The 20,645-nt window shown below is 37.7% G+C and overlaps 1 protein-coding gene across 3 annotated transcripts in view; it reads right to left on the bottom strand.

The window, feature by feature from the left end:
• CLTCL1 (clathrin heavy chain like 1) overlaps positions 1 to 20,645 on the bottom strand; it is an 86,605-nt gene that overhangs the window by 59,795 nt on the left and 6,165 nt on the right. For all 3 annotated transcript variants that reach the window (XR_008664121.1, XM_055322917.1, XM_055322918.1), the window contains exons 2-3: positions 15,305 to 15,512; positions 8,180 to 8,448 (exon numbers count right to left, since the gene is read on the bottom strand). Coding sequence is in view for 2 of the 3 variants with exons in the window: in XM_055322917.1 (XP_055178892.1) it covers positions 8,180 to 8,448; positions 15,305 to 15,512 (477 nt within the window). In the remaining variant the exon portion in view is untranslated. The remainder of the gene's footprint in view (positions 1 to 8,179; positions 8,449 to 15,304; positions 15,513 to 20,645) is intronic.

Genomic DNA, 20,645 nt, shown 5'->3' with positions numbered 1-20,645 from the left:
GCCGAAGGCAGGTGGCTAAACCACTGAGCCACCTGGGCTGCCCAACCAATTGGAATTTAAATTAAAACTCAAGGTGGGTTAGTGAAGTAAGTCAATCGGAGAAGGACAAACATTATATGTTCTCATTCATTTGGGGAATATAAATAACAGTGAAAGGGAATATAAGGGAAGGGAGAAGAAACGTGTGGGAAATATCAGAAAGGGAGACAGAACATAAAGACTCCTAACTCTGGGAAACGAACTAGGGGTGGTGGAAGGGGAGGAGAGCGGGGGGTGGGGGTGAATGGGTGACGGGCACTGAGGGGGGCACTTGATGGGATGAGCACTGGGTGTTATTCTGTATATTGGTAAATTGAACACCAATAAAAAATAAATTTATTATTAAAAAAAAACTCAAGGTGGGGGGTGCACCTGAGTGGCTCAGTTTGTTACATGTCTGACACTCGATTTTGGCTCAGGTCATGACATCAGAGTTATGAGATTGAGCCCTTTGCTGGGCTCTCCACTGGGCACGGAGCCTCCATTCCTTCTTATCCTTTGTTTTGTCACATAAAGTACATATTTTTGTTTGTTTGTTTTTTGTTTTGTCACATAAAGTACATATTTATATATCATTAACACAGATTTATAATTATTGCTTTAGTAGTCATCTTTGAACTCGCATAAAAATAGTCATACATAAAAACTACCTTTATGCAGTCTTTTATGTTTACCTATACAGTTTACTCATACTGTGCTCTTTATTTCTTCATGTGGGTTTGGGTTACTGACTTCCATTTCCACCTTAAAGATTCACTTTAGTATTTATTATAGGGCAGATGTATTAGAGACAAATTCTCTGTTTTTGTTACTTGGTAATGCCTTAATCTCCCCTTCATTATTTGAAGAATAATTTTGCTGGATATGGAATTCTTGCTTGACAGTCTTATTTTTTTAAAAGCACTTTGATTATATCATACCACTGCCTGGATGGGTTCTATTAAGAAATCAATTGTTAATCTTACTGAGAGTCCATTGTATAAGTTTGCTTCTTTCTTACTGCTGTCAAGATTTTTTGTCTTTTGATAGTTTAATTATGATATATCTGGGTGTAGATTAATGGCTTTCATCAAATTTGCTAAGTTTGGGGCCATTATTTCTTCAAATATTCTTTTCCCCTTTCTTTCTCTCCTGTGGCACTTCCAGTATGTGTACTGACTCACTTGATGTGTTCCACAAATCTATGAAGCTTTTTTTTTTAAGTAGACTCTGTGCCCAGCATGGGGGCTTCAACTCACAACCCTGAGGGGCCAAGAGTCATATGCTCTACCAATTGAGCGAGCCAGGCATCCCATAGGCTGTTGTTTTTTTTTCCCGATACCACCTAGTTCTTTATTATTATGATTTATATGGAGACACACTGTTCTCATAATTTCCTTTAGTTCCCTGGACATACTTTCCATTAGCTCTTTGAACATACTTAAAATAGTTGACTTATAGTCTTTTTGAAAATAACTCCAATGTCTGGGTTTCCTCAAAACAGTCTCTACTGACTAATTTTCCCCCCTTTGAGTATGGGCTATACTTTGTTTCTTTGCCTATTTCATTTTTGGTGCTGTTGTTGAAAGCTGGATATTTTAAATAACATAAAGTGACAACTCTGGAAATCAGATATTCCACCCCCCACCCCGGGCTTATTGAAGTTGTTTGTTTAACAAATCTCCTGAACTAAGTCCATAAAGCCTGTATTCTTTGTCATATGTGGTCACTGAGGTCTCTATTCAGCTTAGTGGTCAGTTAATGATTTGAAATAAATTCCTTAAATGCCTTGAGTTTCATTCAGCCTTTGCTGAGAGGGTGTGTATGTGTTGAGACATACCTTCAATACTCTGGCAGGCAGCTTACAATACTGCCTTGGCCTTCAACCTTCCTGCTTGTACAGACCCTCAAGGTGAGCTAAGGGTGAGAGTTTAAGGCCTTGTCAATCCTCTCTTGGGCAGGTGCACAGCTCTGTGCATGTACATTTCCCAAGAATATGCTTAAACTTTTGAAAGCCTCCTATGAACATGCTTTTAATTTTTTTTAGCCAGCTTCTTATTTACCTCAAGTATTACCATCCTACCAGGCAGTTGTGATGTTAAACAATTGCTGCTGATGGTACATCACAACCATCCCAGGAGGTTGGCCATTTGCACTGAGTTAAGAGTGAGTCAAATCAAATAAAAGGCAAGGTCTGTGAAAGGAGATTTCCAAGAAACTATTAGATAGGTCAAATAATGACATTTATCTGGGAAAGGTGCTTTTGGGAGAAGTTCTAAGCCTTTCTTGCCTCCTTCAGAGGCTGTAAGGTTGCTGTATTTCACCAACTGGTGGAACACCATATTGGTTTTTAACACTATCAGAAACTGTACAGAAGGAGATGGGACTGGCACAAGTTAAAATGTCACCAAACTTGCTGTTCTGAGATGTAGCAAATTTTCTTAAATAAAAGTTCTTTAGATTTTTAAGCCTGTGGTTAATTTCTAGAACTCTGAAAAAGTTGATTTTGGAAATTTTTTGCCATTGTTCTCAGTGCTTTTATGGAGGAGCAGATTTTCAAAGGTCTGTATTCCACCAATCCTGCTGATATACTGTGTTTAATATTTTATGTGGATGTATATTTACATTTCTCTTGGGTATATAAATGGGAGTGGAATTCCTAGGTCACACAGTAACTCTACATTTAACTTTTTGGGGAATTGCCCAACTATTTTCCATCAACACTCTGTGTTTTACATTCCCACCAACAATGTATGAGGGTTCCAATTTCTCTACATCCTTGACAACATTTGTTATTGACGATCTTTTTGATTATAGCCATCCTAATACGTGAGAAGTCACATCACATTTTTTGGGGGGAGGGGGTTGTTTCATTTGTTTTTTAAGTAAGCTCTACACCCAATGCGGGGTTTGAACTCATCACCTTGAGATCAAGAGTGGCATGCTCTTCTGAATCAGCCAGCCAGCTGTCCCTCACACTGAATTTTCAATTTGTATTTCCACAATGACTAAGGATTTTTTTTTATAAAGACTTTTCATTTATTTATTTATGAGAGACACAGAGAGAGGCAGAGACATAGGCAGAAGGAGAACCAGGTTCCCTGCAGGGAGCCTGATGCAGGACTCAGTCTCAGGACCCTGGGATCACGACCCAAGCCAAAGGCAGACACTCAACCAATGAACCACCCAGATGGTTCAGAAGCCCCAAGGACTAATGATGTTAAACAAATTTTCATGTGTTTTTGGAGAAATATCTGTTCAAATCATTTAACAATTTGTAAACTGGATTATTTGCCTTTTTATTACTGAGTTGTAAGAATTCTTTATATATTCTGGATACAAGTCCCTTATCAGATATATGATCTTGAAATATTTTCTCCAAATGGTGGGTTATTTTTTCACTTTCAAATGGTATCTTTTGTAGCACAAAGGATTTTAATTTTGTTTTACCTGTTTTTCTTTTGTTGCTTATGCTTTTGATGTTGTATCTATAAAGGTTCTGCTTAACTCAAGGTCACTAAGATTTGCTATGTTTTCTTCTAAGAGTTTTATAGCTTCAGCTCTTACATTTGGGTTTGATCCATTTTGAGTTAATTTTTAGTATGTTGAGAGGTAGGGGTTCAGTTTCATGCTTTGGTATGTACAGATATCCAGTGTCCCCAAACCATTTGTTAAACAGACTATTCTTTCCTCTGTTGAATTGTCTTAGCATCCCTATCAAAAAAATAAACTGATCATAAATGTAAGGATATTATTTCTAGACTCTCAATTTTACCTTATTGATCTATATGTCTACTCCTATCTTGGTACCATACTGTCTTGATGATTGTAGGTTTGTAGCAATTTTTGAAATTGGGAAGTATGAGTACTCTAACTTTGTTTTCTTTTCATCAAGACTGTTCTGGCTATTATGAGTTCTCTGCAATTCCATATGAATTTTAGGGTTAGCTTATCAATTTCTACAAAGAATTTATCTGGTATTCTGATAGAGATTATGTTGAATTTGCAGATTAGGGTGTATTAACATCTTAAAAATATTAACTATTATGATACATGAACATGAGATGTTCTCCCATTTATTTAGATCTTTAGTTATTTTCAACAGTGTTTTGTAGTTTTAAGGATAAAAGTATATAACATATATATATATATATATATAGAGAGAGAGAGAGAGACACTTATAAGTATATAACTTATACATATAAACACATATATAGTTATATAAATTATATACTTCTTTTATTAAATTTATTCCTATTTTATTCATTTTGATGCTATTATGAATGGAATATCATTTCTAATTATTCATTGAAAGTGTATATTATCTTGCATTCTATAACCTTGTACTTGTTAGTTCTAGAATTTTATTGGATGCCTTAAGATTTTCAATATGTAAAATCATGTCATCTGCAAACAGATATTTTTAATTCTTCCTTTCAAATCAGGATGCCTTTTATTTCTTTTTCTGATTGTTCTGACTAGAATCTCTAGTCCAATACTGAACAGCAGTGGCAAAAGTGGACATCTCTGCCTTGTCTGATCTTAGGGGTAAACTTTCAGTCTTTCGCTATTAAGTAAGATGCTAGCTGTGTGTTTTTCTCAGATGCCTTTTATCAGGTTAAGGAAGTTCCTTTCTATTCCTAGTTTGTTGAACATTTTTATCATAAAAGGTGTTGGATTTTATACTATGCTTTTTCTGTGTCTGCTGAGATGACCATGTGGTTTTTGTATTTTATTCTATTAATACTGTACATTATTTTCATTGGTTTTCAGATATTAAACCCACCTGATATCACCAGGTAAGTCCCACTTGGTTGTGACATACAATTCTTTTATATGTTGCTGGATTCAGTTCACTAGTATGTTGTTGAAGCTTTCTGCATCTATATTCAGAGGAGATAGTGGTTTGCAGTTTTCTTGTGATGTCTTTGGTGTCTGGGTACTAATGGTCTCATAGAATGAATTGAGAGGTGTTCCCTCCTCTTCTATGTTTTAGAAAAGTTTGTGAAGGATTAGTACTACCTTTTCTTTGAATATTTGATAGAATTAACCAGTGAAACCATCTGGGTCAGAGTTTTTCTTTGTGAGTAGTTTTTTCATTAGTAATTATCTTAACTTGTTATATAAGACTATTCATATTTTCTATTTCTTCTTGAGTCATTTTCATAATCTATGTTTTTTTCTGGGAATTAGTCCTTTCATCTAAGTTATATAGTTTGCTGGTATACAATATTCTTAGTATTCTCTAATTTTTTAAATTTCTGTATGGTTTGTCCCACCTGTTTTGAAGCCATGCCCATTCACTTATGTACTGTCTATGGCTGTCCATACTAAAATTTCACAGTTGAGTAATTGTGACAGAGACCAAATTTTGGGGGCCCACAAAGCAAAAAAATTTACTATCTGGGCCTTTATAGAAAAAATATGCTAACCTTCAGCTAAGAAGAACAAAATAACATTTGAAGTATTCAGGTCAAACTGGAGCAAAGGGCCTTTAAGAAAATATTAGAGGCAGTTAAAAAGTGCAGAATGAATTAACTGTTGTCTTAGTTTTATAAGTCTCAGCTCAAATTTCATTCCAACCCCTCAGACATAATCAATCCTGGGGGAACAAACATATTTCCAGACCAGATTCAGTACAAAGATAGAGCTTCATGGAATAAAGAGGAAACTCAAAAACAAAAAGTATTCTGGGCAAGTATTTGGGAAGAGTGATAAAGGCTACCCTGTGAGTAACTTTGTTCCTTGGTTGAGAGTCCTGTAACTCTACATACCTCTTTCCAAAAGCAACATAAACGCTCAAAAAGTACAGTTTTCCCACTGACTCTTGAATAGTATGAAGGGCTATGGAAGAGAGATCTTCTGGCTCCCCTGCCTTCACAAAGGTAGAGTAAATCAATTTTTTCTTTTCATGCCCATACCACCTTGAAAATTCACCATGACAGCATATGTCATACAGATTTTACTTGTCTGTAACTCTCTCGCAATTCATCCCACCATCTCCAGGCTCCCCTCAGCCCTAACATCACAAACACTCCTGTCTTCATTTCTATTAGCAACACCTGAACTGTCTGCAACCTCTGTCCACCATAAGGGCCAGCAACATCCAAATCCTTTCAGGGGAAAGCCAAAGGTAGAGTTTTCACATGAGAAAAACTTCATAAATAGCATCTAATCTAGGGTTAGTTTCCTCCCAAAAGGAAATCATTCAAGCTAATAGATGATACATCACAGAAAATGTCCTAGGTGTAAAATTATTCCTTTTATGGAAGCCTGGGCAATCAGACCCAAACAAGCTGTTATGGATGAATCATAATATCATGTGTAGGGGCAATGGGATTGCCCATTATTCTAGATATATATTCCTATAAATACACTGTCATTCCAGCTTAACCCTCAGCCCTGACAATAAGTAACTGGGGCTGAATGGAAGTCATGGACCTATCTATAAAAGGCTCTGTGACTAAGCAAGTCCCTTATATTACACCAAAAAACTCCCACATCACCTGAGGATACAAACTTGTCAGTGTAATACAAAGATGCAGGGTTAGAGCAGATATACTTCAGTTCTCCCTTATCTACGTCTCAATTCTAAGACAAATGCTGGGCCATCATCCAACTCTCCTCTCCCTGAGAGGAGTCCCATGCATCACCAATTTCTAGCCATTTCTCCTCTAAAATCTAAAGCCTTGCATTGGGGCACCTGGCTGACTCAGTCATTAGAGCATGTGACTCTTGATCTTAAGGTTGTGAGTTTGAGCCCCACGTTGAGCACAGAGATTACTAAACAAAATTCTCTCTCTCTCTCTCTCTGTCCCAAACCTTGCCTCTACTATTCATCTCCAATGCCAGTGCTTCCATCTAAATTACACATAGCTTACTTCTCCTGGGAGCTGCAGATTGGAAGAGACTTCTAAAGTGAAGTACTCCTTCCATCTTTGCTCGCTCTTTACCTTTCTCATACATGTCTTTATTCCAGAACATGCTATACGGTTTCTTCCTGTATCTGCCTATCAACTAGCTTCCCAGCCTCCAGTCTTCATGGTGGTCCCTCCTCGACATCACTGATAGCATTATTTCTATGCCATCATGCTACAGAGAAAGAAAATAAATCATATCACTTTCACTTTAAAATCTGCAGAATTCCCACTGCCAACAGCATTCACCTCAGTCTTGCCCCCACTGATCTCTCAGCCTCTTATGCATCCTGTAGGTATCAGCCAAGGTGATACCTGAGACTCACAGAAAGAGCCATTCTCTTCCACTTCCATGCCTTTGCATACAGTTTCCTTCCCAAGTGCACTTTTATAGCTGGCAAAACGCAGCTTAAGAGGTCCTTTATGTTGTGGGCCCTCTCTGACTTAAGGTATTTTCTTACAGCTTCCACAGCACTGTTTTGAAATGTTTGACAGTTTTATAAGTGCTAGAATCCTGCATTTATACTCTTCCCACTAGGCTATGGAAGGCCATTCAACGGCCAGAATTAGCTAATAAAGATCTAAAACCAAAAATCCTGTAGTCAAGTATCTGGTGACTAGATTAGCCACCAGGAATGAAAAAAAGAAGCACAGCAGAAAGTTACTGCTTCTATCATAAAAATATAAAAATTAGTAAGGGCACCTGGGTTGCACTGTCAGTTAAGTGTCTGACTCTTGTTTCAGCTCAGGTCATGATCTTAGGGTTCTGAGATGGAGCCATATGTCAATCAGGCTCTGTACTGAAAGAGGAGTCTGCTTAAGACTTTCTTTCCTTCTCCCTCTGCCCTTCCACTCTTGTACTTGCTCACTCTCTCTCCCTCTATTAAAATACATAAATGAATCTTTAAAAAAGTATATGAATTAGTAACATTCAATTAAAGCCCTTAAAATAGAGCCCCCAAACTACTTTCCATAAACCTATAGGTTCCAAGTGGCTTTACAAAATTCCTCAACAATTAACTTCTCAAAACTATGCCAGAAATAGTTTACAGAATGAGTATCAGTAATCTGATGGAATACAGAGTTAAACTACAATTCTTATACAATCCAAAGTTTGAATTTCTTGTAACCTCTATTTCTTTTAGGCCTGGGCCTATTTCTTCTGCCTCAAACCTAATGCTAACTTCACTATTATACCTCTAACATTCCATCATACCAGTCCCTGAAGGCAGCCAAAAGCTTACCTGAGCTGAGATGCCAATGAGGAGCAACCACTTCTGGTACTCATCAGTCCGGTAGTGGATCATCTGGCACCCTGACAGACTAGCATGTCTATCAAACATCTTCACGGGTTGAGAGTCACCTTCCATGCTCCAGTGGTAGACTGTGGTCTCAGTCACCAGGGCAACAGTGTTCACAGAGACCCATTTCCAGAAAATCACCTCTTCTGCCATTGTATGAGACTTCATTTTACTCTTCATTTCAATATTAAAGATCTGAAGTGTCTTCCCAGCTAGTATTTGATGTGATGGAGATTAGAGAAAGATAAATTAAAAATCTGAAAGACAAATTCTTACACTCCTAATTCTGAATCGTTTTAATGTTACTTTAAGTTGTACTACTTACAGGCAATCTGATTAAGAAGGGAAAAAAGCTGCCTCAGTAGTAATTAACCACACTTTGATGTCTCAATATTGAGAAGAGCCTTCTTCAAAAGAAGAATGTAAAAGTGTGTGAATATATAATGTATGAATAACAATCAGAAATTAGTTCTTTTGAAGCAACTATCAGGAGAATCAGTTTTAAATTGTTATCTTCTAGTTTTAAAATGTTTCTGGATAAGTCAGCAAAAACAAGACTCAAAGATTTCAGTTTTACAAAAGGAAAATCATTCTGAAAGTGGATGGTCCTGATAGGTGTACAACAACATAAATGTACTTAAGACCACTGAACAATACACTAAAAAATGGTTAAGATAATAGACTCCAAGATATATATTTAGCTGCAACTCTTAAAAATTGAAAAAACTTGGAGATTTCAATACCCCACTCTAAATAATAAAACAACTAGACAGAAAAATATACTTGAACATTACTGACCAATTCAACCTAACATCTTTAGAACACATTACCCAACAAGAAAATATAATACATTCTTTCCAAGTATACCTGAAACATATTCTAGGATAGATCTTATGCTTGGCTATTAAAAAAGTATCAAGAAATTTTAAAATTTAAAGTCATATAAGTTATCTGATTACAACAAAATTATTAAAAAACAACAGAAAAAAAGTGTGAGATATTCCCAAATTTTGGAATTCAACCACATACCACATGCTTCTATATAGCCCATGTGTCAAAGAAGAAATTACAAAGAAAATTAGAAAATATGTTGAACTGAATAAAATAAAAAGTACAACATATCAATTTTGGGGTTGCAGCTAAGGCACTACTTAAAGAAAAAAATATCATTTTAAACATCAAGATCATAAAAGAAGATCTCAAACCAATAAAGTTTCCACCTTAATAAACTATAAAAAGAGTAAACTAAACCCAAAGCAACAAAAAAACAGAAATTAAGAATAGAGTGAAAATCAAGGAAGGAAACAAAAAATAATAAAGAAAAATCAATAAAATAAAAAGTTGACTTCACAACAATCAAGAAAATTGACAAAATGATCAAGAAAAAAAAGGTAATATCCAAATTACCAAAATTAGGAATAAAAGAGAGTACATCAGAGGTGATCTTGGAGAAATTAAAAGGACTATGAGTGAATAGTATGAACAATTTTATGTCAACACAGTAGAGGACTTAAATAGAGAATTTGGATATAAATTCCTAGAAAGAGAAATTACCAAAACTGACACAAGAAAGAAAAATCTGAACAAATTTACAGCAAGTAAAGAAGCTGAACTCTCAGTTTAAAATCATCTCACAAAGGAAAACCCAAGCTCAGAGGGCTTTCACTGATGAATTCTATCAAGTACTCAAAGATGACTCAAGTAACAAGTCTCTCACAAACTTCAGGAAGCAGAAAAGGACCACTTCCCACCTCATTCTGTAAGGCCAATACTAACCTAATTCCAAAGTTAAAGACATCACAAGAAAACACAGACCAATCATCATAAAACCAGACAGAAAAGTCCTTAAAACAGGAGTGAACCAAGTCCAGCCACATATAAAAACAATCATGGGGCACATAGGTGGCTAAGTTGGTTACATGTACAACTCTTGGTTTCAGCTCAGGTCATGATCTTGGGGTTGTGAGATCAAGCCAAGCTCTGCGTTGGGCTCCATACTCAGTGCAGAGTCTGCTGGAGAGTCTCTCCTTCTTCCTCTCCCTCCCCCACCTCTTCCCCCTGCTCTTGCACATGCTATCTAAACAAACAAAAAATCTTTTAAAAAATACTTTGAAAAATATGAGGTTGGAGTACCAACACTGATTTCAAACTTACTATAAAACCATAGTAATCAAGTAATTGGCACAAGGTTGAGGATATGGATCAATGAAACAGAATGAGTGTCCAGAAGTTGATCTTTCTATTTATGGTCAATTGACTTTAACCAAAGGTGCTAGATAATTCAATGGGATATTCATTCTCAACAAATGGTGCTCGAACAAGTGAATGCCCTTACCCCACCAAAAAAAATGATGATGATGATGATGACGAAAAGGAGGAAGAAGGGGCAGCCTGGGTGGCTCAGCGATTTACTGCCATCTTCAGCCCAGGGCGTGATCCTGGAGACCCGGGATTGAGTCCCATGTTGGGCTCCCTGCATGGAGTCTGCTTCTCCCTCTGCCTACTTCTCCCTCTGCCTGTGTCTCTGCCTCTCTCTGTGTCTCATGAATAAATAAAATCTTAAAAAAAAAGAAAGAAAGAAAGAAAGAAAAAGAAAAGGAGGAAGAGGAAGAAGAAGAAAAACCTTACACCCTTACCACACACAAAAACTAATCCCAAATAGACTATGAACTTAAGTGTAAGAGTTAAAACTAAAAAAAAAAAAAACATTAGAAGAAATGCAGAACATCATCATGACCTTGGGCTAGGCTAAGCATTCTCAGGTAGGACTTCAAAATCATGATCCATTAAAGAAAAAAACTGGTAAGCTGGACTTTAACAAAATTAAATTTTTTCTTCAAAAGATACATCAGGAAAATAAAATGATGAGCTACAAAATGGGAGAAAATATGTAGATCACATATTTGATAAATGATTTATATCTAGGATATATAAAGAACCCTTAAAATTCAGTAAGACAGATAAGCCAATTAAGAAATGAGCAAAAGATTGTAGATATTTCTCTGACAAGATATGAGTGGCAAATAAATAAAACAAAAAAGATATATAAATGGAATTGCTATGATTAAGAAAAAGACAATACCATTATAAAGCTTTCATGTATGGTGCAAAAACTAGAATCCCCATACATTATTGACAGGAACGTAAAATGGTACAGCCATTAAGAAACAGGCAGTATCTTAAAAAGCTAAAAAAATTTATCATATGACCCAGCAATTCTACTCCTAGGTATTTATCTAAGAAAAATGGAAACATACATCCACACAAAGACTTGTCGGCAAGTGTTCACAGCAGCAATATTCTTAATGGCCAAAAACCGTAACCAATCCAAATGTCCACAAACTGATAAACAGAGAAACAAAATGTGATAAATGTGATATATCTATAGAGTAACGGAGTACTGGAATCTTACTCAACTATAAAAAGGAACTAACTACTGATACAAGCTACAACATGGATGAATCTCAGACATGCTATGCTAATTGAAGGAACCCAGATGTAAAAGACTGTATGTTGTATGATTTATTTGAAATGTCCAGAAATGGCAAATCTATAGAGTCAGAAAACAGATCAGTAGCTACCTAGGGCTGAGGGTGGAAGTGGGGAACGACTGCAAACAGGAATAAAGGAACTTTCTGTAGTAGTAGAAATGTTCTAAAACCAGAGCATGTTGGTGGTTCCGCAACTCAATAAATTTACCAAAGATCACTGAATGGTACACTTAGAATAAATGGATTTTATGGCATATAAATTATACCTGAATAAAGTAGTTAAGAAAGAAAAGACTAGACTAGCAGTTCAACTGTAGGCTGGGGGTACCTTTTAGTTTCCAATAGCCTGGGATCACAGAGGGAATTTCCACTAGTTCGAAAACTTGTCAAGTTGTCCTTAGACTGGTTAAGAAGAACTTGTTTTACACGACGTACTAGATATTTAGTGTCACAAAGAGAATAAAACAAAACAAAACAAAACAAAACAAAACAAAACAAAAACCCTACCAATCTCCTTTGGGAATCAACCTGCTGTTAGACTCTAGTTGCCAGGGTGAAGAATGTGCTACCACAAGGGGGCTCCATCTCACCACCTTTCCTCTCCTCAACTGGGCCAAGAGCTAACTACTAAGCTGGCACTACCCTAACATAACACAATACACTTCTAAAAATTAAGAAAAAAGGGAGAGTCTGCAAAAAGAAATACACATGACTACTCAAAAAGCTATGCTTTTTTATTTTTTTAAAGATTTTATTTATTCATGAGAGACACACAGAGAGAGAGGCAGAGACACAGGCAGAGGTTAGAAGCAGGCTCCATGCAGGGAGCCCGACGTGGAACTTGATCCCAGGTCTCCAGGATCATGCCCTGGGCTGAAGGAGGCACTAAACCACTGAGCAACCTGGGCTGCCCAAAAGGCTATGTTTCATAATAAAAGTAAAAAATATACTTGGGCCAGTAATGCAAGTGGTCAGTCAACTTTTTCTATATAGGGACATATACAATCTTTGTCACATATTTGTCTGTTTTTACAACTCTTTAAAAATATAAAAACCATTCTTAGCTTGGTTATGTACAAAAACCAACAGTTTACTGACACCTCACTTGGAGCATTAATGTTCCACTAAGATGATGAGCAGCTAATGAGGAATTCTACTCCTCACTTCCTCCTCCTTTAGTCAAAGGTAAAAATTTATCTCTGGTTTTATTTATTCATTTTTTAAGAATTTATTTTCTTATTTATGAGAGACACAGAGAAAGAGAGAGGCAGAGATGCAGGTAGAGGGAGAAGCAGGCTCCCCACAGGGAGCCTGATGTGGGACTTGACCCCAAAACCCTGGGACCCTGACCTGAGCCAAAGGCAGATGCTCAACCACTGAGCCACCTGGGCATTCTGTATCTCTGATTTTAAAATATTCACCACAAAAGCACCAGTACAGAGTTTCAAGAGAGACTGGGGTGAGTGAATCTGCTCCAGGCTTCTCCAGAAGGATGGGCAGTGATACGGGCTGAACACCTCAGGAGATCTCAGCCAGATAAAAGGACAGACTGTGAAGGAAGACCTCTTTTAAAAAGAGGTTCATCTCATCACAAACCTCTTTCCAATCACAAGACTTCACCAGTCAAAATGGGGTATCTGTGAGATTCAAGACCAGGCCCCTTCACTTCACTTTCATGCTTTCACACTGGGACCTATGGAATAGCTAAGTCATACGACGCAATAAAAGTATAATTAAATTATCTCTGTAATACAGCCACTGTTCAAATACCATTTTTTTTAAATTCTTAAAGACAGTTTTCCTCATTTTGGTCTAGGGTCTTTGAATCACACTGTGATACTTGCCCACAATTTGTACTACAAGAGTCCAAGATCATTCTAATGGTCATTGCAGTAAAAATAGGATACTTGAAATTATATCACTTTGGTTCCACATCTCACACTCAAGTAAAAGAAAACAACACTCAATTACTATAGCTGAAGCAATTCATATGAACACTAAGAATGGAAAAAAAAAAAAAAAAAGGAACAGCCCCCGCCATTAGAAAGCTGGCCTGGTCTTCACAGCCAGGCCATGTTGCTCTCCTAGCAGACATAAACCATCTTAGACAAGTCCAAGACCATGATAAAGTGAGACAAAGCAAGGTCGCTTCAGAATTTTATCTAAGTACAGACAAAAACAAGGTAAATGTGCAACACGCAAAATATGAAACAGCCCCTCTCGTAGCTGAAATGAGTGCCTGCTACTTCTTTAACCAATGCCAGTTTTATCCTCGCTCTAGTCTGTCCATCTCTACAGATAAGATTAAGATAACCTAATAAAATTACTCCCATTTTCTAGCAGCAATCTACAACAAACTCCTATTTCCTTAGACCATCCCCCAAATCCCTCAACCAAACCCCAAATCCTACAAAAGGCAAAAGATTCTTTCTAACACCCTCAAATAGTAGTATGATACATCCCAGCTCCCCATGGTGCAGTTTTGTCCTCGCTGAAACAAGTAATAAACCCAACTTATTCAACTTCAGGTGTGTTGCCAGTGGCCTTTGGTTGAAGGGGACTGACAGCATGTAAATACGAGTTCTCTCCATTCCCTTACCACACTCCAACAACCTCTTCCAGGAGATCCATAGTGCACAATGGTAAAGAGAACTGTATTAGAGGACCAGGAAGACTAAAATGCTGGTCATCTGTGAGACCTGCAGAGAACATCAAACAGCAAACGACATGATAGATAAGGGCTCTCAAAAGTAATGAAAAATAGAAAATGCAGAAAAGCCAAAAGGTCATGAAGAATCCATAAAGGTTAGCAATTTCTTCAATTAAAATTAGTTTACACTGCTTACACTACATGGTCATAAGTTTCAGATGTCTATTTACCTACTGAAAGGACAAAGTAGACCCTATTTCTGTAACAAAACAGAAGCACAGGCAAAGCTAATATTTGGCATTCACTAATTTTAGCTCCAGAAAAACTCTCACTTTTCAAGGTAAGTGGCAATACACTTTGCATAAAATATTAACAAGTCCAGTATATACATAATCCTTTCAATTTCCCAAATCATGATAATATGAAAAGATTTTATATTCTCAAAGTAACTAGGATGTTTCAAGCACCCAATATTCCCTGATTTCAGGGAGGTAAAATTCTATTAATCAACAGCTATACTGTCATTGATGTGTTTCACAGGAGAAGTAGTACCTTGGCTCATATTCCGGGATGCCTGGAGCACCACCGTAAAGCAGCCCATCATGAGGTCCAGGGCACCACATGGCCCTCCTGGGGAACATATGCAGTGTGGTGTTAGCTTTTCCAGATGTGGCAGTCATGAGGATGAGGCCCTGGGCACTCTCTCCTGTATCTGGTAGTGTGCATGATGTCTCAAAAAGCTGGGGTGCTCAGGGGCCTCTGGTTAAATAAGGTATGTAAACAGAGCTTTGGCTAAAACTTTTGGAGTTTAATTTAATATTACTGATGACACTTCCCTGTGAATTTACTTGCAGTTGTCTGATATTTAAGGTAACAAAGCAGGTAAAGTGAAGTAAAATTCCTTTCTGAAAATCCCATCAGGCTTACCTTTCAGAGCTATCACCTTAGAGGCTGGATTCATGATGGCACTCTCAGCAGAGATGGGTCGTCTGATTGGCACCATTGGCTCGCTCATGTCAATAATCACTACCTGCGTCTGTTCGCCAACCTTCTCTCGGACACATATAAACTTATCAGATTCCATGGTCAGTGTGCTAAATCCAATGTTGGCTGGATTAATTCCCAGGTTCTGGAGCTAAATAGAAAAGAAACATTTAATTAAAAGCAAATCTTTCGGGATCCCTGGGTGGTGCAGCGGTTTAGCGCCTGCCTTTGGCCCAGAGCGCGATCCTGGAGACCCGGGATTGAATCCCACGTCGGGCTCCCGGTGCATGGAGCCTGCTTCTCCCTCTGCCTGTGTTTCTGCCTCTCTGTGTGACTGTCATAAATAAATAAAAATTAAAAAAAATTAAAAAAAAGCAAATCCTTCCTCTCTGAAATAGATTAAATCTAGCCTATCATTTCCCAAAACCTAACAGAAGGTGGAAGAAAAGTTAAACAAGAGTTTAGAAAAAACTTAACATTGACTATTTGAGGCAAACACTGACTTGTGTTTCTATACCTTTAAAGACACAGGCAATGCATCAACAGTAGGCTGTGAATCAACTCTCAAGGAACTTATCCTGCAGGCTGATGAGAACATACAAGAATAAGGATAATACCAAGAAGAGAGAAGGATGCCACGAGTGATACAGATGGGAAAACATCTGGTTGGGTGTTGGGGGGGGTGGAGGAGCCCACAAAGAATACCTCACAGATAAGCCCATAGTTGAGGAGAGCCCATAGTTTGGAGAGGTGAAGGCGGAGGAAGAGAGGAGAAAGGAAGAAAAGACAAAAACTGATTTCTCTGAAAGCAAGCAATAACAAAGAATCAGCCAAGAGTTTTTCCTTAAAGCAACCCCACATATCATAAAATCTGATTTAATTTCTCAGTTTACTTTTATTTTTTAATTTTTTAAAAATGTATTTATTCATGATAGACATAGAGAGAGAAAGAGGCAGAGACACAGGCAGAGGGAGAAGCAGGCTCCATGCAGGGAGCCTGATGTGGGACTCCATCCCGGGTTTCCAAGATCATGCCCTGGGCCAAAGGCAGGCACTAAACCACTGAGCCACCCAGGGATCCCCTCTCAGTCGGTTTAAATATTTCTTGGCAAGTCCAAGGTTAACAAAAAGTCAACACATTTGGTACATCTTTGGAGGCAGACTGCTTGAACTTGTGTAAAACTTAAATCAGGCGCCTTTCTCCAAAGGCCACTTTACATAGTGCCTATTTTAAATAAAAACCTATGGATGAGATAAGCTTCAGTGAAATATCCTGGGAAAACACACACTCAAGAAATTTCTATCACTCTTATAAAGAATGGTGCTTATTTCTATAAAACTCCCCTGCTCCAACCTATCTACAAGGTATCTTTGTTTCTAAATATTGTTCTGCTCAACCCCAACCCTACTGCTACTGACTTAACCCTTTAGTACCTGTTACTCTGTGTGAACTTGTATAAAAGAGTATGTTAGCAACAAAGATTAGGGACTATTTGTTAAAAATAACTACCAGCCTTTGGAAGAAGCACAAACAAGGCTGTTCAAACTGCTAGTGTAATTCTTTACTCTATCATTTTTTTTTCTATGAACTCCTCAAAAGCAGGGATTATATCTTATTTGTTTCTTGTGGTACAGAGTCTAGCATATATTGAACATTCCAGCTGCTGAGTGGAACAGACTACAGGACAACAGGTCACCTCATCTTATCTTTCTGCTAACTCAGGAGACAAGTATGCCATGCACAATTTACACAACACAGGGTTTTCAGATTATCTTCCCAAAGTCACCATGCTTATTAATGATGGAGATAGTTGTGAATAAAGCTTGTGCTCTGGACCACAAAATTGAGTTGAAATTCACATTTTATTTTCACACATCTGAAATAGCAGCTTAATGCAATTGTAAATGTAGTGTAGTGAAAGCTGAGACTTTCTCATAGAAAGTAATTTTCATACATTCGTTCCATAAATAAGTACTGAATACATAGTACCTACTAGCCACTAATTAGACTCTGAAAACAGTAAGATACATAAGATATAGTTAGTCACAATATCCAGAGCCCACAGACTGCGGAGACTAATGGTCACTATTTGGTTGAACTATATGAAGTTGCTGATAGGAGGGCATTGAAAAGTTCCCTTGGGGGCAGAAGGAGGGGGAGGAGCAAAAGGGTGAAAGAAAGTTCCCAGGAGACCTACACAGTCTTCCTTTCTCATTATGAATTATTGTAAGCGTTATACTATATTAGCATATAGTAACAATTCGCGAGCACCCTAACACTCAAGCACCCAACACCCAACACTGTCAAATCTTTACATTTCAGAGCCATATATTTAAGTGGACCTAGATTTTCTAAATTTTCATTTTATTCTTAGTTTGGGATTATATGGCTACATTCTGATTTCAACTCCAAATATCAAGAAATATTTGTACCCAACCTCTTGAGCACAGTAGGTTCTTAAGTATTAGTGACTGAGTCCAGTTCCTCACACAAGAGCATATACACATATTCATGGCATTCTGAAAAGGTAAAATCACAAATCAAGACACTGTTTTAATAGCTGAGAACAGTATATCCAAAAATAAGAGACTGTTAGAACTAGAAGAAAGGAAGACAGTGGTTCTCAAGCAGGGCTAGTATCCTGTAGTCTCTGGAAATGGGCAATTTGAATTGTACAATGACTAGAGAACACTAATTAGCTAGCATTTACTGGGGCCAGGGATGTCAAACACAGGACAATTCCACAAAAAGAACTTTTACATCTAAAATATCAAATACCGGTGTGCCTGGGTGCTCAGTCAGTTGAGCTTCCAACTCCTGATTTTTCGTCATGATCTCGGGTCGTGCAATCAAGCCCCGAGGCAGGCTTCATGCTCTACTGGCAGCGGGGGGGGGGAGGGGGGGTGCTTTAGATTCTCCCTCCCACCCACCCCTGCACACCCTCTATTTCTCTAAGTAAACAAATCGTAAATATGTAAATAAATAAAATGTCAAATACTATGTTTTCTCATTAGTAGCTATAACTAAGGACTCCTGATTCCTATAATAATTATTCTGAAAGGTAACACAGATACACATTTAAACAGCCAATATATATGAGTTAAGCAAAAGTACACAAGAGACTATCTAATAATCCTTTTCTGTTCTCAAGACCCGCAATTAAATGAATCCAAATTCAAATCTGACACTGGGGAAAACATAAAAAGAAATTACTCATCCAACAGTCCTGTTGTTTCTATATTTAAAGGGCTTAGGGACAGTAGTCTGACTGGGAGGGAAGGTTGCAGCTGTGTTTACACAGGGCTGTTGGTGAAAACACAAACTGCCGGTATCAAAGAGCCAGAACGTTCCAGTTACACTGAACATCCAGGTTTTTATGCCTCTCTTTGAAAAACCTAGTTCTTTTTCCTTCTGTATAAGTCTCTGCAGGCTCACTTACTATTGCCTTATCCCTATGCCCAGCACAAGGTCGTTCAATAATTAATTAGTAAAGAAGATAAGTTTTAGGCAGTCAAGAAAATAATCTGAAGTAACTTAGAAATCTTTTATATCTCAAACTTATTAGCAAGCTTTTTCCTACCTTAAAGAGGGAGCTTTGTAATTGAGGACCTAGGAAGAATAATGATACTGAGGTCCTTTCTAGAAGTAACCTAAAATTCTAGGACTAGGGTAGTTCAGAGTAGTTTAAAAACAACATTTGTAGAGTGCTTTATAGAACCTCTCTCAAATTACACCAATGTAGGTTTTCTGTATTTTAAAACCAACGCACAAGACCCTATATTTATACCTGTTAAATGTCAACTAGTTGGATCCTAGCCTGTCAAGATCTGCTTGGATTCTAATTTAGTCATTGAACTTTGCTAGGCCAGCTCTGCGGCATCCTTCTTCAGCCAGCCAAGAGAGATGGTAATCTTTCCTTGGCATGGAGACCGCCAGCAGGCCCCAAGCAAGAGAAACAAAAGAAAATACAGAATAGACTGAAAGCAATAGATTTGTTGAAGCAGCAAGGGAAAGCAAAGAAATACAGGATGGGGTGACAGGTGTCAACAACTACAGAAGGATATTAGTAAGCAATACTGTCAAATACATGCTGCAATCTGTGTGTAATCTTTTTTTTTTTTTAAAGATTTTAGTTATTTATTCATGAGAGATACAGAGAGAGGCAGAGACATAGGCAGAGGAAAAAGCAGGCTCCCTGCAGGGAGCCTGATGTGGGACTTGATCCCTAGACTCCAGGATCACGACCTAAGCCAAACTGAGCCACCCAAGTGTCCCAATCTCTAGGTAATCTTAAAAGAAAGAGCTTCAAACTCTGTTAACTTACAAAAGCAAAAGGAGGGGAATTTAAAAAAAAGATTTTATTTATTTATTTTACTGACAGAGCACAAGCAGGGGGAGTGGCAGGCAGGAGAGGAGAAGCATGCTCCCCACTAAGCAAGGAGCCCAATGAGGGGCTTGATCCCAGGACCCCAGGATCATGACCTGAGCCAAAGGCAGCAACTCAATTGACTGAGCCACCCAGGTGCCCCAAGGTGGGGAATTTTATAGCAGGATTCTTTTAATTATTTTTTGAAAGATATAGTGATTTTTAATAATAGTTTCTTTTGGGAAAAGACTCAGTGTTTGAACAGAAAAGTTTACTTTTCATTTACACTTTCTATTTAGGGCTATTCTTCCCATGTATACGTATTACTTTAAAGCTTGTTCCAGGCAGACTTTGCCCCAGCTATAGACTTTGCTCAAGAACCTTGTGTAGAGGGACCTTGACTAAGATCTTCCTAGTACATGGTAACTCTTTTAACCCAATAAATTCAAAAAGTACTTATGTAGTTTGGGGATTTTGAACATTTAAAATATGCTCAATAGTAATAATTTATTCTTCCAAAGAGGACCTGGCCAAATTCATTTAATATTTGCTCACTTAACATGCCACTGTTGTGGACACACTCACAAAGGCTGACCCTTCCACATTCCCTGGTTACTTTCTTCACTTTGTAAATAAGAAAGTCAGAAGGTAATGACTGACCCAGTATCTCCTTCCAATACAAGAATCATCAGTCCACCAAGAAGCAAAATTTAACAGCTTACACAAGACCATAAAAACATTTTACATGGGTGCACAACAATTTCAGGACACAAGCAGCCTACCGCTGTTTGTCTTAGTATATCAAAAACCATTTCACAAAATAAGATGGCTACATAATGGCAACTTAAACTAAACATATACTAGGCTGTGAGTACAGCATCCCTTTCAGAGTGACTTCCCGCTTCTTTACCAGCAGC

The sequence above is a fragment of the Nyctereutes procyonoides genome, unplaced genomic scaffold (assembly GCF_905146905.1).
Source record: "Nyctereutes procyonoides isolate TBG_1078 unplaced genomic scaffold, NYPRO_anot_genome, whole genome shotgun sequence".
Lineage (NCBI taxonomy): Eukaryota > Metazoa > Chordata > Mammalia > Carnivora > Canidae > Nyctereutes > Nyctereutes procyonoides.
This window is presented reverse-complemented; position numbering and strand designations above follow the sequence as displayed.